The sequence below is a fragment of the Sapajus apella genome, unplaced genomic scaffold, assembly GCF_009761245.1.
Source record: "Sapajus apella isolate SASKATOON/1434 unplaced genomic scaffold, GSC_monkey_1.0 scaffold45, whole genome shotgun sequence".
NCBI classification, from domain to species: domain Eukaryota; kingdom Metazoa; phylum Chordata; class Mammalia; order Primates; family Cebidae; genus Sapajus; species Sapajus apella.
The window spans coordinates 14,530,795-14,553,413 of NW_022436985.1; the positions used below are offsets into that span (position 1 = coordinate 14,530,795).

Here is a 22,619-nt window from a genome sequence, read left to right on the forward strand (position 1 = left end):
TCTAGTTGTAAAAAATTACAACTCAATTTGTTGTAATTTTTTTGTCTTTTGCCAATAGGAATTCCTTTTACATTAAGTATCCCTCCCTTAGAGTAAGCGACCACGACGACCCATGTTTCAGAAGTAAGGACGCGGAAAGGACCTGCCCACACCACGGACCCGCCTGGAAGGCGCTGACTGCAGTCTACTGATATGCCACTGCGCATGCCTGCCGGTGACTACAGTGAATGACGTCATCCGGGCTCGTCCGGGGCTCGTCCCAGCCTCCCCAGCGCCATGCTGGGTTCGCGAACCACGGAGTTCGCGCGGGGCCTGCGGGCTGTGGCACTGGCGTGGCTGCCGGGCTGGCGGGGCCGCTCCTTCGCCCTGGCGCGTGCGGTTGGCGCGCCCCACAGTGGTGACTTGCAGCCCCCCGCTTGTCCCGAGTCGCGCGGGCGCCAGTTCAGCCTGTCCGCGGCGGCGGTGGTGGACTCTGCGCCCCGCCCCCTGCAGCCGTACTTGCGCCTCATGCGGTTGGACAAGCCCATTGGTGAGTGCGGGTTGGCGGGCGGGCAACCCGGGTGTCTCTGGGTAGCAGCTTCGGAGTCCGCTCGGCAGAGCTGTCCGCGGCGGCCAGTCTCGGCGTGATGGAAATGAGAACCCGAAAGCTTGGGCTTGGCTGCCCGGTGCTGTGCGCCCTGGGGCGAGTCACCTCGGGACACGTTGAAATGAGAGCCTGAAAGCTTGAGCTTGGCTGCCGGGTGCCATGCGCCCTGGAGCGAGTCACCTCGGGACACTCAGTCGGGACAGTCTCCTAAAGGACCCGCCAGTTTCACGTCTGTTGGCACCCTGAGTACCCGAAGCGGGCAAGATAATTCTCGTTCCACAAATACTTGTTTAAGTGGTGACTCTAGTGGAATGTTCTGTTCTCGTGGCCCTGCGTTTGCGCAGGTTGACAGTATGGAAGCACGCCTTCATTTATTGTAATGTTTGATCCTCCCCGCAATCCTGTAAGGCCCACAAAGACAATAATTAAGACAGGTAAGACGCTGAGGAAACTAAGGCTCCTCGTCAGAGCCAGACCAGAAGAACCCGGTGTTCTGATGCTGAGTCGGAGCTCTGTTCCCTGCTTCAGGCAAAAGGCAAAGATTTAATTCATTTGAACGCCTCAGGGACAGCACTTACGGACTGCCTGTCAGATCACAATCGCCCCCTACAGGAAGATTTTCCTGACCTTCCTATATTAATTAACACCTACCAACCTCACTTTCTCTTGCTTTGTCCTCAGTTTTTCTTAATAGCACTCACCACTAACTAACCTTATGCACTTATTAGTTGATTGGCTTCTCCATTAGTGTTAAGTGAATTAATAAGTTCTACTACACTGTCCGACCATGGAGATAGAAAGAGTTATGGAAACTCCTTGCTTTCAAGGAACTCTGGTCTAGTTGAAGGACTATTTGGTGAGCTAGGAAAGTATGGATAAAATATGAGTGGTACAGATAGTAAGTGCTACAGGGAAAAGAAAAACTACTGTGGATCCCTTGCTGGAAAGTTTCAAGAAGAAATTATACTCCAAAGGGCAAGCTGATTTTGCAGAGGAGGGAAGAGATCTTAGTGCGGGAAGTATTTTTGCAAAGACCCAGGGTGGAGTGTTAGAACACTAAAAATATGAGCCTGACCTGAAACACCAAGTGGGTGTGGAAAATGGGAAATGAGACAAGAACGGGTCTGAAGAAGGTGGATAACATGGAGGAATAGAGGATGAGCTCCAGTCAATCTAGATGATGACATTTGCCATTGCAGTGTATGGAGATGTATTCAAAAGCCTAGGTACATTCACTCCACTTTTGCCCATACAAGACCCAAATCAGGCCTTGCTTTTGGTATTCTAGATTTATGCATGACCTATTTGGGATCAGAGCACTAAGTTATACCAATTGGCTATTAAAGCATAAAAGCATACTGAATGATAGGTACAGCTCTGCCATCATTGGGAGGCTATGTATGATCCCCATGCATTTTGGGGCCAGATTCACGTTGAGAGGCATACATTTCCAAGCCCAGTTCCAATCTGAAGCCTGACTGTATTCTGTTCTAAGAGTCTGTGGCATGGAGCTGCACTATAGGCCTATAGATAAACATCTACCATTATTCGCATTTCCCCAGTTAAACCTCTGGCTTCTATCTTAGTGGCTGGACCTTCTGCCTTGTAACAGGAGGCAACGGAGGGGTTATGAGCAAAGCTTTGGAGCCAGACATCACATCACATCTTGGATGTGAATCTGCTCATCTGAGGGACCTTGGTTAAATTATAAGCCCTCTCTGGGCATCTATTCCTCATCTGTAAAATGAAGATACTATTAATAGTAATATGGACTTTATGAGGTCATGAAAATTCATTAATTTGTGTTAAATGCTTAGAACAGTGCCTGTCTTAATATATGCTGAAGAAATAGCCATTATTATCTTAGAAGTGGGGATTGGAGAAAATTGTACTTACAGATTACGTATGTTAAGAAGATACCAGCCTGCCTGGTTTCATTGTGAATAAGGTGATCATTACAGGATTTTTCAGAAAACTATAGGACTATGTTAGAATTCATTCCACAAATATTTTTTGAACCCCTATCATATGCCAGGAACAATAATTGACAGTAGTAGAATTCCAGGTTTGATAATTCTTTATTTGAATTCTTTTTTTGTGGGATAATTATATGTTCATTGTTTTATTTTGTTGAAGTTTTACCTTCATTGATCAGTAGCAGGTTTCATTGTTTTTGAGAAGGCAATACAGCTTCTTTCAAATGGGCCAACCTACTTTATTCCAGAAAGTTTCAGCAGGTGGCACTCTTTCCATCAAATTGGGAGTGTAATTTTTTGTTTTACCACATTTATGGGTGATTATGTTGTCTTAAAGATCATCTGTCTTTGATCTGCCCATCACCCCTCAGAACTTGCTCATTTTATTTCATCTCCTGTAGAATTTTTCCTTTTTCTACAAGAAACATTTCTTTGTGCAATCTGCCTGTCTCTTGTCTTTGCCTCCTCTCCATCTTTCTTCACAGAAAAATACGGAGAATGAAAGTATCATATGGAATACAGAAAAAAAATGTCACTAGGAATCAGTAGGGACAAAAGAACAGGTGAAACTGAAGTGTACGGAGAGATTTAGGGTGTACAGAGTGACAGCACTGGACTTAGGGTACAGACTGCAGCCAGACCGTCTCGGTTAGAATTCCACCTTGGCTGCCTTTTACCTGTATGGTCTTGGGCACAATTACTCCCTCTCTGCATTAGTTTCTGTATTTGTAAAATGATTGTAATAAAAATAGTGCCTACCTCATAGGCTTGTTGTGAGAGTCAAAAGTGTTCTGTGAAACCACCTGGTACAGTTAGTGCCATATATCTGTTATTGTTGTCATAACCATCATAATTAATATTGTCACCTCATAACGACTCTATGAGGTAGCTGTTCTCTTCCCTCATTTACAGGTGAAATGGAGACTTAAGCCTTAAGACACTTTACTGTCTAGTGTCACTCAGCTTACAAGTGGCAGGCATAGAACTCAGAAGTCTTTTTACTTTCCCCTTCACTGTAGAAACCCTTATCATCTGTAGGGAAGCTCTACAGATTCCTTTACTTTTTTTTTTTTTTTTTGTTTTAGGCATCACGCTACCTCACTTCAAAACTACACTACAAGCCTACAGTAATCAAAACAACATGGTACTGGTACCAAAACATAGATATAGATCAATGGAATGGAACAGAGGCCTTTGAAACAACACCACACGTCTACAACCAGCTGATTGTTAACAAACCTGACAAAAACAAACAATGGGGAAAGGATTCCCTGTTTAATAAATGGTATTGGGAAAACTGGCTAGCCATATGCAGGAAGCTGAAACTGGAATCCTTCCTTACACCTTATACAAAAATTAACTCCTGATGGATTAAAAATTTAAACATAAGAACTAATATCATAAAAACCCTAGAAGAAAACCTAGACAAAACCATTCAGGACATAGACACAGACAAGACTTCATGACTAAAACACCAAAAGCAATGGCAACAAAAGCCAAAAAACACAAATGGGATCTAATTAAACTTAAGAGCTTCTGCACAGCAAAAGAAACAATCATTAGACTGAACCAGTAACCAACAGAATGGGAAAAGACTTTTGCAACCTACCCATCTGACAAAGGGCTAATATCCAGAATCTACCAAGATCTAAAGCAGATTTACAAGAAAAAAACAAACCCATTCAAAAGTGGGTGAAGGATATGAACAGACACTTCTCAAAAAAGACATATATGTGGCCAAACAAACATATGAAAAAATGCTCATCATCATTGGTCATTAGAGAAATGCAAATCAAAACCACATTGAGATACCATTTCACGCCAGCTAGAATGGCAATCATTAAAAAAAGCAGGAGACAACAGATGCTGGAGAAGATGTGGAGAAATAGGAACACTTTTACACTGTTGGTGGGAGTGTAAATTAGTTCAACCGTTGAGGAAGACAGCATGGCAATTCCTCAAGGACCTAGAAATAGAAATTCCATTTGACCCAGCTTCCCATTACTGGGTATATACCCATAGGATTATAAATTGTTCTATTATAAAGACACATGCATACGTATGTTCACTGCAGCGCTGTTCACGATAGCAAAGCCCTGCAACCAACCCAAATGCCCATCAATGATAAACTGAACAAAGAAAATGTGATACATATACACCATGGAATATTATGCAGCCATAAAAAACAAAAAGTTCATGTCCTTTGTAGAGACATGGATGAATCTAGAAACCATCATTCTCAACAAACTGACACAAGAACAGAAAACCAAATACTGCATGTTTTCACTCATAGGCGGGTGACAAACAATGAAAACACTTGGGCACGGGAAGAGAAAAATACTCACTGTGCTAGGTGGGGATTGGGGAGAGAGAAGGGGAGGTACAGTGGCGCGGTGGGGAGCACAGGAAGGGAAAACACTGGGAAAAATGCCTGACGTAGGTGATGGGGGGGATGGAGACAGCAAACCACCATGGCATGTATGTACCTATGCAACAATCCTGCAGCATGCAGGATGTGCACATGTACCCCAGAGCCCAAAGTACAATTTAAAAAAAAGGACAAAAAAAAAAGACTACCGTTAGCCAATATCCAACTATTATTTAACAGAATTTAAATTTGTCCTTAATGAAGTATCTAAAAACATCATTACATCATGAGTTGTTCTCATGTAGAATGTGTAATAGAATTTAATAAGTATAAGGAAAAAATAATTTGACAAGATATCTAACTAAAAGATATAAGGAGATTCAGGGAGGCATGCTTATCATAAAAAGATTCCCATCAGTATGTGAATACGTTCCTTTTTTTTTTTTTTTTTTTTGAGATGGATTCTCACTCTGCCACCCAGGCTGGAGTGCAATGGCACCATCTTGGCTCACTGTCAACCTCTGCCTCCCTGCCTCCCGGGTTCAAGCAGTTCTCCTGTCTCAGCCTCCCGAATAGCTGGGATTACAGGCACCCACCACCATGCCTGGCTAGTTTTTAGAATATGGTACTTTCAATACAGACTTCTGGTCAAGGCAGTTTTGTTCCTGACACAAAACACTATATGTGGTTACACATCTTTCTGTCTAGAATTTTTTTCTTTTTAGTGGAACCTTCAGTTCTAATTGTACCATGAAAATAATAGCTGTGAAGTGGCATTCTTTCTTCTCTAGCCTGGGAGGATAGGATCAGCCAGCTATTCCTCTATCCCCTGTGAGCTATACTCAAATCACTCTTTATCTGTTTCTTCATCTGTAAGATGGGGTTATTAACAGAACCTGCTGTGTAAGAATGTTACTTGGAAGGCTGAGGCGGAAGTATTGCTTAAGCCTAGGAGTCAGAAGCTGTAGTGAACTATGATCTTGTTACTGCACTCTAGCCTGGGCAACAGAGCTGGACCCTGTCTAATAATATAATATATAATATAATACATAAAGATGTTGCTGGAGATTAAATAAGTTTAGACATATAAAGCATTTAGAACACTGCCTGACACTTTGTGAACACTCCCTAAATGTTAGCCATTGTTACTGTGGAGTGCACCAACTTCCCGTCTGGATTGGCCATTTCTCAAGGTTTTAGTTGAGGCTTCTCCTTGACTTTTCTGTTGTGTAAATGTATATCCCCTTTGGAAAAGACCCTCTGATTCCCCCTACCCACTCCCAAAACTAGCTAACTATCTTGAATAGTTAGTTTTGTTTTATACCTTTGTAGGACCCTGCTCTTGTCCTGTTGTTGGATTGAGCTTTTATTGTTACTGCTTATTTAACTGCATTTCTTCCTTTTGATTTATGAGCTGCATGAAGGCAGAAGCCACTTCTCTCTTAGCTACCATTGTATTCCCAGTTCTTACCACAGTCTTGGCACAGAGTATATGCTTCATAAATATGTGTAAATGAATAAAACCTAAACTTAGTGAAGCTTAAACATGATTACAGCGACTTTAGTCATTTGACCATTTTTCTTCAGGATCTGAACTTTCTTTAACCCCAAATCCCTTTTCTCTTGTATCCTTCAATAGGGAAGGAAAGCTCGGACTTTATCTAATAGGCACCATATTTAAATCAGTTGAAAGACTTTCTTTTAGAAGTAGAATATTGGCCGGGTGCAGTGGCTCATGCCTGTAATCCTAGCACTTTGGGAGGCCAAGGTGGGTGGATCACCTGAGTTCAGGAGTTCAAGACCAGCCTGGCCATCAGGGTGAAACCCCATCTTAGAAAATAAATAAATACACAAATAAATAAATAAAAAAGAAGTAGAATATTAAAGTTCATATGTGAAGTCTTTTGTATAATCTATTTGCTTTTATCTTAATTTCATCTAGTTTATTTGTTAAGTACTAAGAACTAACCCCATTTATATATGTAGCTGCAAAGTGCTCAGTTTAAATAACAAAAAAACTAACACGGCCAGGCGCGGTGGCTCACGCCTGTGATCCCAACACTTTGGGATGCCAAGATGGGAGGATCACCCGAGGTCAGGAGCTCAAAACCAGCCTGACCAACATAGAGAAATCCTGTCTCTACTAAAAATACAAAATTAGCCAGATGTGGTGGCGCATGCCTATAATCCCAGCCACCTGGGAGGCTGGAGCAGGAGAATTGCTTAAACCCGGGAGGTGGAGGTTGTGGTGAGCCAAGATCACACCATTGCACTCCAGCCTATGCAACAAAAGTGAAGCTGCGTCTAAAAAAAAAAAACTTATAATCCCAGCACTTAGGGAGGCCAAGTAGAGAAGATTACTTGAGGCCAAGAGTTTGAGACTCGCCTGGGCAACAGAGCAAGACCTCATCTGTACAAAAAATAAAATAATTATCTGGGCATGGTGGCTTGCACCTGTAGTTCTAGCTACTGGGGAGGTGGAGGCAGGAGGATCATCTGAGCCCAAAAGTTTGAAGCCACAGTGAGCTGTGATTATGCTATTGCATTCCAGCTTGGGTGACAGAATGAGATGCTGTCTCAAAAACAAAACAAAAAACTAGACCATCTTAGTATATTATACTAACAATAGTAAAGGAAATTTTTGCTAACTTTTTTTTTTTTTTTTTGGAGACGGAGTTTCACTCTTGTTACCCAGGCTGGAGTACAATGGCGCGATCTCGGCTCACCGCAACCTCCGCCTCCTGGGTTCAAGCAATTCTCCTGCCTCGGCCTCCTGAGTAGCTGGGACTACAGGCACACGCCACCATGCCCAGCTAATTTTTTTGTAGTTTTAGTAGAGATGGGGTTTCACTATGTTGACCAGGATGGTCTCGATCTCTTGACCTCGTGATCCACCCGCCTCGGCCTCCCAAAGTGCCGGGATTACAGGCTTGAGCACCACGCCCGGCCATGGTAACTTTTTAAAGTAGGTAATAAGCGTCTATGATGCAATATTCAGAAGGTGCCAGCGTATAGAGTGAAAGGCAGGTCTCCTATCCCGTCTCCTGTCCACTCAGTTCCCCTCCCCAGAGGCAGCCATTATTATCAGTTTCTAGTGTGTTCTTCCTGACATGGTCCGTGAGCATATTAACATTCACATATGAATGTTTTATATATAGGTTCATTTATATATTTATATACACATATAAACACACATACAATAAACAGTTTTTAAGTTGTCCTTCACAAGGGTAGGACCATTTTGTAACCTCACTAGAAATCCATAAGAGTGTTCAACTCCCTAGAGTGTGTTGTCAGATGTTGGGCTTTGCCAGTCATAGGTGAAAATTTTTATCTCAGTGTAGTTTTCATGTGTGTTTCTCAAAGTTGAGTATCTTTTCATATTTATGAGAGCCATTTGCATTTCTTTTTATGTGAATTTTTATTATGTGTTTTGTCTGTTTTTTAATTGGACCGTTGATTTCTTTCTTCTAGGCACTCTGCATAGTAAGGAGAATAGTCCTTTGTCATTTAAGTTACAAATTTATTTTCTCAGTTTTGTCATGTATTTTTTGACTTACAGTGTTTTTATTTCTTTGGTATGTGGTGTTTAAACAAATGAAGAGTTAACTGACTTGAATTTGTACCTTTTTTTTTTTGTCTCTTTAATTTTGCTTAGGAACCTGGCTGCTGTATTTGCCATGTACCTGGAGCATTGGTTTGGCAGCTGAACCAGGTTGTTTTCCAGACTGCTACATGCTCTCCCTCTTTGGCACTGGAGCTATCCTGATGCGTGGAGCAGGCTGTACTATTAATGACATGTGGGACCAAGACTATGATAAAAAGGTAATTTCCGCCTGAAAAGGAATAGAGAGGCTCTTCTCAATTCTGCAGAATAACAAAGTGATATCACTTTTGAATGCCATATAAAGCAACAAGATCATTCAGTGACCACTGAAATCCAGCATGGGAAGTGCCAGGATCAGTTGAAAGCTGGTATTGCAAAGTGCAGTGTATAATACTTCCTTTCCCAACACAAGAGTGGCCCTAGGGGCAAGTGTGTACTTTATTATTATAAAGTGAATTGAGAATTTGGAAGACTGAGGGTGAGGGAGTTAAAGGTTAGGAGTGAAAGTGGAAAATTCACCCTGAAGCTTCAAGTGTCCAAAAGATCTGTCATCCCTTCCTTTAAGATGTATTTTAGAGTCCTAACTATTCTTATGTAAATCAAGTGACTCAAGGCAGCCCTTGTTAGCATTTCCTATAATTGTTTCTTTTAAAAACAGAAAAATAACATAGAAAAAAACAAAAAAAAAACATAGAAAAAAAATAGCCATTTTTTCTCCTTAAAAAAATAATACATGCTTATTCTGAAAAACTTAGACAATATAGAATTGCAACCAGTGAGAAGTGCAAGTCATCCTTATCTCCTCCTCTTATCCCCTAAAGAAAACATCAGTTAAGAGTTCAATGCATTATTTTTCTTTGGATTATTTTTTGTACATATTCTAATGCATGTGTATAATTATTTCCTTGTTCTTCAACAGACAGTTATCTCCTCAAAGGAAGAGGCCATCTTATTTGCCTTTTTAGCTTAGCAACTGTGCCATAATTAGTACAAGATCATTAAATGCTTGAGTAAATAATCAACTGAAATTTGATTTTAAAAGAAACCCACATTGAATTATAAAAAGTGAATAATCTTATAAAAACTTATATAAAGTCAATAATCACTCCTAATTTGCCTTTTATGTAGTCTGACTTTTCCTTAAGCAAGGCATACCTGTAATAATTTTTAGTTTATATAATAGTGTTACATTAATATGTTTTTAAATTCAAAAACATTTATTGGGTATACTTGCTATGTGTAACAGCCAGTGGCAGGTTCTAGGATTGCATTGATGAAATACAACATTCCTGATATTCAGGGTTTAGTAATTATAATACAGTAGAAGTCTTTTGAGAATAGTGTTCACCGGGAAACTTGCTGAAGATCACTTACCTCAACCTAAGGGAGAGGGTTAGAGAGAACTTTCCAGGTAGGAGTGACCTTTGAACTCTGAAAGAATAGGATAGCCAAAAAAGTGTGGGCTAGAGGGTGAAGGTTTCTCTAGACAGAGGAAACACAAGGTACAGAGGCATGGCTGTGAGATAAGTATGTGTTTGATAACAGCAACTACATGGTCCTCATGTGACTGGAGGATATGGGTGTGGTAGAAGAGTGGCAGGAGCTGCACGGTAAAGCATTATTTCTCTGACACAGTTGGGATGCCTTAATTTGCCAAGAGATGTGCACTGTCCTTTTTTTTTTCTTTAAAAATGTTTTCATTTTTGTGGATTTAGGGGTACAGTTATAGTTGGGTTACATGAATATATTCTGTAGTGGTGAAGTCTGGGCTTTTAGTGTACTCATATATAGTATGACCTAAAAGGTAGTATTTCATCCTCCACTTCCCTCCCTCCCTCCTACCTTTTGGAGTCTCCAGTGTCTATTACTCCGCTCTGTATGTCTCTGTGTACCCATTGTTTAACTCCCACTTAAAAGTGAGAACATGTGGTTTTTGATTTTCTGTTTCTAAGTACTTTCACTAAGGATAATAGCCTGCATTGTCATCCATGTTGCTGAAAATGACATGATTTCATTCCTTTTTTATGGCCTTGTATTCCATTGTATTCCGTTGTGTATATATACCACTTTTTTTTTTTTTTTGAGGCAGAGTCTCACTCTTTCATGCAGGCTGGAGTACAGTGTCATGATCTCAGCTCACTGCCACCTCCGCCTACCAGATTCAAGTGATTCTCCTGCCTCAGCCTCCCGAGTAGCTGGGATTACAGGTGTGCGCCACCATGCCCAGCTAGTTTTTGTGTTTTTAGTAGAGACAGGGTTTCACCGTGATGGTCATTGATGGACACTTTAGTTGATTCCCCAACTTTGCTATTGTGAATAATGCTGTGATAACTGTATGAGTGCAGGTGTCTTTTTGACAAAATGATTTATTTTCTTTTGGGTAGATACCCACTAGTGGGATTGTTGAATTAGTAGTTCTGTTTTTAGTTCTTGAGAAATCTCCATGCTGTTTTCAATAGATTGTACTAATTTACAGCCCCACCAACCATGTATAAGTGTTCCCCTTTCTCCACATCCTCACCAACATCTGTTTTTTGACTTTTTAATAATAACCATTCTGACTGGCATAGAAGATGGTATCTCGTTGTGGTTTTATTTGCATTTCTCAACCGTGTATAAGTATTCCCCTTTCTCCACATCCTCACCAACGTCTGTTTTTTCGACTTTTTAATAATAGCCATTCTGACTGGCATAGAAGATGGTATCTCATTGTGGTTTTAATTTCCATTTCTCTGATGATTAGTGATGTCTAAGTCCCCAAAAGGAAACACAACAGAAACAAAAATAGACAAATGAGACTTAATTAAACTAAAAAGCTTTAACATAGCAAAAGAAATTATCAACAAGGTAAACAGACAACCTACAGAATGGGAGAAAACAATGCACTCAACAAAGGGCTAATGTCTAGAATCTACAAGGAGTTCAAACATCAAGGAAAAAATAACCCCATTAAAAAGTGGGCAATGCATATGAACAGACATTTTTCAAAAGAAGACGCAAGCACCCAACATATGAGATACGCACTTTCTTGACTTGGAGGTTCACACATCCTAGTCAGTGTTTATTCTGTACACTCTATAAATGAGGCTTCTGGCATATATCACTTCAAGGTAATTCTTAAACATGTTAATAATAGTTCATCACTTTAAAAAAATTGCTAGCTTAGTATAAGCCTTCCAGAAAATGAAAAATAGTGCTATAAATTAGTAACAGTTTATTAATCATGGGTCTGTTTGGATAACATTTGAGATCAAATATTTGAAGGCAAACTGCAAAATTCTGAAGTGCTTTATCTTATTTGGTAGACAGACTCTACCCTAAACGTTTCAGTCCCACATTCTTGACTAGAGTTAAAAGTAATTATATAGATTTTGACTTCTGCTTCCAGGAAGATGGAATAGATGTATTTTCTCTATTCTTTCTACTAAGTATAACTAAAACTCCTGGACATTAGAAATAAAACAAACATAAGAGGACTGTGAAGAAAAGGTGACAGACTCACTAGGGACCTTAGGACCCAAATAATTTCCTAGATTTTGTTTTTCTTCAAATATTCCAGGCTTGGAACTGAAGAAGCCAGATATCTGGAAATGTCAATGGGTACAGATGGAGGGGCGGGCGGAGAGCCTACTTGGCAGGGGCCAGTGGAAACCAGGTCGGGAAATTGAGCTTCCCAGCTGGTAGTGATTGGGCAGCGTCTCCCACCCCCTTCTTTTGCCATTGCAGTGTCAAAAAAAAAAAGCCAGCTGAAATTAAAAGTTTAAATAAGATTCATTGTCTCATGACATAGTACTTAAATGTCTAGATTTCAGTTAAGAATCATTTGTCATACCAAGAACTAGGAAAATCTCAACTTGAGTGAAAAAAAGATAGTCAGTAGATGAACAACACTAAGAAAGCAGAGATGTTAAGATTTCTTGCAAAGATTTTTAAAGCAGCCATCATAAATATGCTTCAGTGAGCAATTACAAACATGCTTGAAACTAATGAAAAATATCACATCTCAGAAAAGAAATAGAAAATATAAAGGAGAACCAAATGGAAATTTTCGAACTGAAAGATATAATAATTGCAATAAAAATTCAGTGGATGGGCCCAACAGTAGAATGGAGGGGACGGAGGAAGGAATCAGTGAACTGGAGATAGAATAACAGAAATTACACAATCCGGAAAATGGAAAATAGACTGAAAAATCGAAGACCTTTGGACTATAACAAATTATCTAATATTTGTTTCATGTGTCTTGGAAAAACAGGAGAAAGTTTGGGGCTGAAAAATAATTGAAGAAATACTGGCTGAAAAAGTCCCAAATTTAGCAAAAGACATAAACCTACATATTTCAGAAGGTAAGCAACCTCCAAACACGATAAACACACAGAATCCTTACCTCAATACATCGTAATCAAGCTTCTAAAACTAAAGAAAATTTTAAAAGCTGTGATAAATACAAAAAGCACAACCCTTGTAAGAGGAAAATGAATTTGTACTTCATCAAAACAAATTTTGATTTGCGAAAGACCATGTTAAGATTAAAAGACAAGCTCCTGGAGAAAATATTTGCAAACCACGAGTCCAACAAAAGACTGGTATCCAACAAAAGAATATATATCCTATGTGTGTTGGGGGATGGGGGAAAAAGGAAAAAAGCATACACACAAAAACCAAAACAAACAAACAAGAATAGGCCAGGCATGGTGGCTCACACCTATAATCCTAGTACTTTGAGAGGCCAAGGTGGGCAGATCACTTGAGGTCAGGATTTCAAGACCAGCCTGGCCAATATAGCGAAACCCCATCTCTACTAAAAATACAAAAATTAGCTGGGTGTGGTGGCATATGCCTGTAATCCCAGCTACTTGGGAGGCCGAGGCAGAAGAATCAGCCCAGGAGGCGGAGGCTGCAGTGAGCTAAGATTGTGCCACTGCACTCCAGCCTGGGCAACAGAGCGAGACCTTGCCTCAAAAAAATAAAATAACCAGGATATATAAAGAACTCTTAAAACTAAACAATAAAAAAAAAAAATTCAATTACAAATGGGTAAAGATATTTCAACAAAGAAGATATACAGATTTCAAATAAGTACATAAAAATATGTTCAACATTCTTAGTCTTTATGGAAATACAGATTAAAACTGCAATGAGGCAGGGCATGGTAGCTCACACCTGTAGTCCCAGCACTTTGGGAGGCCCAGGCAGGAGGATCTCTTGAACCCAGGAATTTGAGACCAGCTTGGGCAACATAGTAAGACCCCTGTCTCTGAAAAGGTGAAAAAAATAGCCAGTTGTGGTAGCATACACCCATGGTCTCAGCTGCTCAGGAGGCTGAAGTGAGAGCCTGCGAAGTGGAGCTGTAGTGAGCCATGGTCATGCCACTGCACTTCAGTGTAGATGACAGAGTAAGACCCTGTCTCCAAAAAAAAAGAAAAAAAAACCAGCAACAACAAAAAACTACACTGAATTATTACTACAAACCTATCAGAATGGCTGAAAAAAAAAAAAAAATAGCAATAATACTAAATGCTAGCATAGGTGTAGAGGACCTGAATCACTCATACATTGCTGGTGGGAAGGTTAAGTAGTATAGCCTCTCTGGAAAAGATTGGGAGTTTTTGTTTGTTTTTTAAAATCTAAATATACAACTACCATCCAACTCAGCAGTTGCACTCCTGAGCATTTATCCTAGGGAAATGAACAGTTACGTTCACGTAGAGGCTACCATCCAACTCAGCAGTTGCACTCCTGAGCATTTATCCTAGGGAAATGAACAGTTACGTTCACCTAGAAACCTGTATGTAAATATTTATAGCTGTTTTACTTGTAATAGCCCCAAACTATAGACATGTCCTTCAGTGGGTGAAGATTAAACAATGTATGTACATCTGTACCTGGGAAAACTACAGCAATAAAAGGAATGAACAATTGATATATGAAACAACCTAGAGGAATCTCCAGAGAATTATGCAGAGACAAAAGCCAGTCTGAAAGGGTTACATACTGTGTGATTCCATTTATATAACATTCTTGAAATGACAGCATTACAGAAATAGTGAATAGATTAGCTTTGCCAGGGATTAAGGAGGGGACAAAGACAGGAGGTAAGTGAGTGTGGCATGTGGCTATCAAAGGACAAAATGAGAGATCCTCGTGGTGACAGCAGTGTTTTACATCTTGACTATATTAATATAAAAAAATTTGGTTGTGAGATTGTACTATAGTTTTACATGTGATATTATTGAGGGGAACTGGGTATAGGGTACATGAGATCTTTGTATAATTCTTTAAATCACACGTGATTCTAAAATTATATCAAAAGAAAATGCCTCATTAAGAAAAATACTACATTAGGCTGGGCACAGTGGCTTATGCCTGTATTCTCACACTGGCTCACACCTGTAATCACAGCATTTGGGAGGCCTAGGCTGGAGGATCACCTGAGCCCAGGAGTTCCAGACCAGCCTAGACAACATAGTGAGACCCTGCCTCTACAAAAGGAAGGAAGGGAGGGAGGGAAAAGAAAAGAAAGAGAAGGAAGGAAGGACAGAAGGAAGGAAGGAAAGAAGGAAGGATTGAAAGATTAGCTGGGCATGGTGGCACACAGCTGTATTCCCAGCTACTCAGAGGCTGAGGTGGGAGGATGCTTGAGCCTGGGAGGTCAAGGCTGCAGTGAGCCGTGATTATGCAGTTGCACTCCAGCCTAGGCGACAGAGCAAAACCCTGTCTCAGAAATAATAATATATTCAAACCAACTAACGTTTTCAATTTTCTTAATTAGCAAAATATGACCACTTTAGTTTCCCCTTTAATGATTTGTTTTCTCACTAGATAAAAAGGTGATTAACTATCTTACACCTCCCTCAAGCCATTTTTCTGTTATTAGAAGATTCCAGATCCTGCATTGATGCACAACAAAGCACCAGATGAGTATTTTACAGCTATTGAGGTGGTTTGGCTAACATGAATTTTTTTTTTTAATTTTTAATTTTTTGAGGTGGAGTCTTGCTCTATCACCCAGGCTGGAGTGCAGTGGCACGATCTTGGCTCACTACAACCTCCACCTCCCAGCTTCTAGCAATTCTCCTGCCTCAGCCTCCTGAGTAGCTGGGATTACAGGCACACGCCACCATGCTCAGCTAATTTTTGTATTTTTAGTAGAGACGGGGTTTCACCGTTTTGGTCAGACTTGTCTCGAACTCCTGACCTGGTGATCCACCCGCCTAAGCCTCCCAAAGTGCTGGGATTACAAGCATGAGCCACCACGCCTATCCGCTAACATGAATTTTAAAATGTTTTGTGCGTCTCTTTTAAATGACGTTTAAAAGCTGGGCCAAATTATAATGCTTACTTCAGTTTCTTAAAGGCAATATATCATTAAGGTCATGTTTGTGGCTAAGAATATTGCTTAATACATTACATATTAAGTACATTGCTGATGTATTAAATGGAAAGATAATTGCTATTAGGGTGTACAGGCTAAATGTCTTTGTTGATGTATATAATCTACTAGCCATGTCACCATTTGATAAACATTAGGTTAAGAACATTGAAATAATCTCAACACACAGGTATTCATGATTTAGTTTAGTAAGCTGTGAGTTTTCTGGTTTCATAGAAACCACATCAAAAATGTTTTGATGGGGGGGAGATCCAAGATGGCCGTTTAGGAGCAGCTCAGGATTGCAGCTCCCAGTGAAAGCGCAGAGGGTAAGTGGACGCCGCGTTTTTATTGCCCACAGACTAGGAAATTCCCGGGCAGAGGAGCTCCACGGTCGCCAGCGCGGCTGTTTCGGCCAGCGCAGCTGTTTCGGCCAGTGCGGCTGTGCCGGCCAGCGCCGCTGCTTTGCCCCGCGCGGCTGCTTTGTCGGCGCCCCGGAGCCGCGGTTCTCCGTACAAAATACACCAGTCCGGGGGCCCTCTTGGCTGGCGATTGGAGCCACGGGAAGTCGCCCATACGCTGGTTCAAAAAGGGGACTGAGCAGAGAACCAGGACAGTAGATTCCAGGGCAAAAAAAAAAAGCGCCACAAACCTCAGTGCCGCTGTTTAAGCGAGCGCAGTGAGTGGCCGCAGGGGAAAACAAACAGACCCCGGCGCCTCTTCAACAGGCGACTGGAACACCAACTTAAAAAAGGCTCTGAGGCAGGGAGCCGGGCGATCAGGCTCGGCTGGCCCCACCCCCACAAAAGAACAGCAACCAGAAACTCTGGATTGAGAGTTTCACAGCAAGCGCAGCTGAACCCGGGACGTCCATCTCTGTCGGGGAGGGGCGTCCGCCATTACCGAGGCAGCCCGCCGTTGCCAAGGCAACCCGCCATTGCTGAGGCAGCCCGCCGTTGCCAAGGCAACCCGCCACAGCAGAGACTCCGCCCCAACAGAGGCGGGCCACCATCGCCAAAGCAGTTCTAACTACACCCATATAATCAGGACTGCAGGAAAGTTCACTCGGCAGCGGGGCGCAGCCCACAGCAGCTCAGCAAAGCTGCCATAGGCCGACAGTGACTAGGCGGCCTCCTTGCTGGGCTGCGCAGGTCTGAAGGAAAAAAAAAAAAGAAGGCGGCAGCATAACGGAAACTCATAAATAAAGCCCTAAATCCCTGGGACAGAGCACCTGGGAACAAAAAGCAGTTTATGAGTTCAGCTGCAGCAGACCTAAAAGTACCTGCCCAGCAGCTCTGAATGAACAACAACAGAGCTCACAACTCACCATTTGAGCTCCTATAAAGAAAAGACCGTCTCCTCAAGCAGCTCCCTGACCCCTATATATCCAAAAAGACACCTCATAAAAGAGAGATCAGATTGACACTAGGCGGGTATCCGTCTGGGACAAAGATAGCAGAAGAAGAAAACTGGTAACAACCCTTGCTGTTCAACAGCTGCTGCAGGTGAACCCCAGGCAAGCAGGGCCTGGAGTGAACCTCAGCAGACCTACAGCAGAGGGGCCAGACTGTCAGAAGGAAAACCAAGAAACAGAAATAACCTCATCATCAACAAACAGAACGTCAATCTGAAAGATTTGAGACCCAATCTGAAAGCCAGCAACTACAAAGTCGACAGGTGGATAAATCCTTAAGGATGGGAAGAAACCGGCGCAAAAAGGATGAAAACACCCGAAACCAGAACACCTCTCCTCCTAAAAGGGATCACAACTCCTCACCAGCAAGGGAACAAGATTGGATGGAGAACGAGTGTGATGAAATGACAGAATCAGAATTCAGAAGGTGGGTAGTAAGAAACTTCTGTGAACTTAAAGAACATGTTCTAACCAAATGCAAAGAAACTAAGAACCTTGAAAAAAGATTTGACGAAATGCTAACAAGAATGGACAAAATAGAAAGGAATATAAGTGAATTGATGGAGCTGAAAAATGCAACACGAGAACTTCGTGAAGCATGCACAAGTATCAACAGCCGAATTGACCAAGCAGAAGAAAGGATATCAGAGGTCGAAGATCAACTCAATGAAATAAAACGGGAAGGCAAGACTGGAGAAAAAAGGGTAAAAAGGAATGAACAAAGTCTCCAAGAAATGTGGGACTATGTGAAAAGACCTAATCTACGTTTGATAGGCGTACCTGAATGCGACGAAGAGAATGAATCCAAGCTGGAAAATACTCTTCAGGATATTATCCAGGAAAACTTCCCCAACCTAGCAAGGCAGGCAAACATTCAAGTCCAGGAAATACAGAGAACACCACAAAGATATTCGTCAAGAAGAGCAACCCCAAGGCACGTAATCGTCAGATTCACCAGGGTCGAAATGAAGGAGAAAATACTAAGGGCAGCCAGAGAGAAAGGTCGGGTTACCCATAAAGGGAAGCCCATCAGACTCACAGCAGATCTCTCAGCAGAAACCCTACAAGCCAGAAGAGAATGGGGGCCAATATTCAACATCCTTAAAGAAAAGAACTTTCAACCCAGAATCTCCTATCCAGCCAAACTAAGCTTCATAAGTGAAGGAAAAATAAAATCCTTTGGGAAAATGCAAGTACTCAGAGATTTCGTCACCACCAGGCCAGCTCTACAAGAGCTCCTGAAAGAGGCTCTACACATATAAAGGAACAACAAGTACCAGCTCAACTAAAGGGCAAAACAGCCAGCTAGCACCAAAATGGCAGTATCAAATTCACACATAACAATATTAACCCTAAATGTAAATGGACTAAATGCCCCAATCAAAAGACACAGACTGGCAAATTGGATCAAAAGACAAAACCCATCGGTGTGCTGTATCCAGGAAACCCATCTCACATGCAAGGATACACAAAGGCTCAAAATAAAGGGATGGAGGAAGATTTACCAAGCAAATGGAGAGCAAAAAAAAGCAGGAGTTGCAATTCTCATCTCTGATAAATTAGACTTTAAAGCAACAAAGATCATAAGAGACAAAGAGGGACATTACATAATGGTAAAAGGATCAATGCAACAAGAAGAGCTAACGATCCTAAATATATATGCACCCAATACAGGAGCACCCAGATACATAAGGCAAGTTCTTAATGACTTACAAAGAGACTTAGACTCCCACACAATAATAGTGGGAGACTTTAACACCCCATTGTCAACATTAGACAGATCAACCAGACAGAAAATTAACAAGGATATCCAGGACTTGAACTCAGACCTGGACCAAGCAAACCTAATAGACATTTACAGAACTCTCCACCCCAAAGCCACAGAATATACATTCTTCTCAGCACCACATCACACCTACTCTAAAATTGACCACATAATTGGGAGTAAATCACTCCTCAGCAAATGCAAAAGAACGGAAATCGTAACAAACAGTCTCTCAGACCACAGTGCAATCAAGTTAGAACTCAGAATTCAAAAACTAACTCAGAACCGCACAGCTTCATGGAAACTGAACAACTTGCTCTTGAATGTTGACTGGATAAACAATGAAATGAAGGCAGAAATAAAGATGTTCTTCGAAACCAACGAGAATGAAGACACAACATACCAGAATCTCTGGGACACATTTAAAGCAGTCTCTAGAGGAAAATATATAGCAATAAGTGCCCACATGAGAAACAAGGAGAGATCAAAAATTGACACCCTATCGTCAAAACTGAAAGAGCTAGAGGAGCAAGATCAAAAAAACTCAAAGTCTAGCAGAAGACAAGAAATAGCTAAGATCAGAGCAGAACTGAAGGAGATAGAGACACAAAAAACCCTTCAAAAAATCAATAAATCCAGGAGCTGGTTTTTTGAAAAGATCAACAAAATAGACAGACCACTAGCCAGATTAATAAAAAAGAAAAGAGAGAATAACCAAATAGATGCAATAAAAAACGATAAAGGGGATATCACCACAGATCCCACAGAAATTCAAACCATCATCAGAGATTATTACAAACAACTCTATGCACACAAACTAATAAACCTGGAAGAAATGGATAAATTCCTGGACACTTGCCTACTGCCAAGCCTAAACCAGGAAGAAGCCGAAACCCTGAACAGACCCATAACAAGGTCTGAAGTTGAGGCAGCAATTAAGAGCTTACCACCCAAAAAAAGCCCAGGTCCAGATGGGTTCACAGCTGAATTCTACCAGACATACAAAGAGGAGCTGGTACCATTTCTTCTGAAACTATTCCAAACAATACAAAAAGAAGGAATTCTTCCCAAATCATTTTATGAGACCAACATCATCCTGATTCCAAAACCCGGCAGAGACTCAACAAGAAAAGAAAACTACAGGCCAATATCTATGATGAACATAGATGCAAAAATCTTCAATAAAATACTGACAAGCCGATTGCAACAGCACATCAAAAAGCTTATCCACCATGATCAAGTAGGCTTCATCCCGGGGATGCAAGGCTGGTTCAACATACGCAAGTCTATAAACGTAATTCACCACATAAACAGAACCAAAGACAGAAAACACATGATTATCTCAATTGATGCAGAGAAGGCCTTTGACAAAATTCAACAGCCCTTTATGCTAAAAACACTCAATAAGCTAGGTATCAATGGAACGTATCTCAAAATAATAAAAGCTATTTATGACAAACCAACAGCCAATATCATACTGAATGGGCAAAAACTGGAAGCATTCCCCTTGAAATGTGGCACCAGACAAGGATGCCCTCTCTCACCACTGCTATTCAATATAGTATTAGAAGTTCCAGCCAGAGCAATCAGGCAAGAAAAAGAAATAAAGGGCATTCAAATAGGAAAGGAGGAAGTCAAATTGTCTCTATTTGCAGACGACATGATTGTATATCTAGAAGACCCCATCGTCTCAGTCCCAAACCTCCTGAAACTCATAAGCAAGTTCAGCAAAGTCTCAGGATACAAAATCAATGTGCAAAAATCACATGCATTCCTATACACCAGTAACAGACTTAAAGAGAGCCAAATCAAGAACAAACTTCCATTCACAATAGCCACAAAGAGAATAAAATACCTAGGAATACAACTAACAAGGAATGTAAAGGACCTCTTCAAGGAGAACGACAAGCCACTGCTCAACGAAATAAGAGAGGACACAAACAGATGGAGAAACATCCCATGTTCATGGTTAGGAAGAATCAATATCGTGAAAATGGCCATACTGCCCAAAGTAATTTACAGATTCAATGCTATCCCCATCAAGCTACCAATGACCTTCTTTGCAGAACTGGAAAAAACCACCTTAAACTTCATATGGAACCAAAAGAGAGCCCGCATAGCCAAGTCAATTCTAAGCAAAAAGAACAAAGCGGGGGCCATCACACTACCAGACTTCAAACTATACTACAAGGCTACAGTAATCAAAACAGCATGGTACTGGTACCAAAACAGAGATATAGACCAATGGAACAGAACAGAGGTCTCGGAGGCAACACAACCTTTCTACAACCATCTGATCTTTGACAAACCAGACAAAAATAAGCAATGGGGAAAGGATTCCCTGTTCAATAAATGGTGTTGGGAAAGCTGGCTAGCCATGTGCAGAAAGCAGAAACTGGACCCCTTCCTGACACCTTACACTAAAATTAACTCCAGATGGATTAAAGACTTAAACATAAGACCTAACACCATAAAAACCCTAGAAGAAAATCTAGGCAAAACCATTCAGGACGTAGGTGTAGGCAAGGACTTCATGACCAAAACGCCAAAAGCATTGACAACAAAAGCCAAAATAGACAAATGGGACCTAATCAAACTCCACAGCTTCTGCACAGCAAAAGAAACAATCATTAGAGTGAATCGGCAACCAACAGATTGGGAAAAAATTTTTGCAGTTTACCCATCTGACAAAGGGCTGATATCCAAAATTTACAAAGAACTAAAGCAGATTTACAAGAAAAAAACTAACAAGCCCATTCAAAAGTGGGCAAAGGATATGAACAGACACTTCTCAAAAGAAGACATACGTGAGGCCAACAAACATATGAAAAAATGCTCATCATCACTGGTCATCAGAGAAATGCAAATCAAAACTACACTGAGATACCATCTCACGCCGGTTAGAATGGCGATCATTAAAAAATCTGGAGACAACAGATGCTGGAGAGGATGTGGAGAAATAGGAACACTTTTGCACTGTTGGTGGGAGTGTAAATTAGTTCAACCATTGTGGAAGACAGTGTGGCGATTCCTCAAGGACCTAGAAATAGAAATTCCATTTGACCCAGCAATCCCATTACTGGGTATATATCCAAAGGATTACAAATCATTCTACTATAAGGACACGTGTACCCGAATGTTCATTGCAGCACTGTTTACAATAGCAAAGACCTGGAACCAACCCAAATGCCCATCGACGATAGAGTGGATAGGGAAAATGTGGCACATATACACCATGGAATATTATGCAGCCATCAAAAACGATGAGTTTGGGTCCTTTGTAGGGACATGGATGAACCTGGAAACCATCATTCTCAGCAAACTGACAGAAGACCAGAAGATCAAACACGGCATGTTCTCACTCATAGGCGGGTGTTAAACAATGAGAACACATGGACACAGGGAGGGGAGCACTACACACTGGGGTGAGTTGGGGGGAAATAGGGGAGGGACGGTGGGGGGTGGGAAGCTGGGGAGAGAGAGCATGGGGAGAAATGCCAGATGTAGGTGATGGGGAGGAAGGCAGCAAAT

At 41.2% G+C, this 22,619-nt stretch overlaps 1 protein-coding gene across 2 annotated transcripts in view; it reads left to right on the top strand.

The window, feature by feature from the left end:
* Positions 1-202: 202 nt before the first annotated feature.
* Positions 203-22,619, top strand: part of COQ2 (coenzyme Q2, polyprenyltransferase) — a 34,412-nt gene continuing 11,995 nt past the window's right edge. Inside the window, exons 1-2 of one of the 2 annotated variants that reach the window (XM_032239735.1) lie at positions 203-529; positions 8,589-8,755. In XM_032239735.1, the coding sequence (XP_032095626.1) occupies positions 277-529; positions 8,589-8,755 (420 nt within the window). In that variant the 5' untranslated portion in view covers positions 203-276. Of the gene's footprint in view, positions 530-703; positions 1,021-8,588; positions 8,756-22,619 lie in introns of those variants that run through there. The other variant, XM_032239736.1, reaches the window with a different exon arrangement.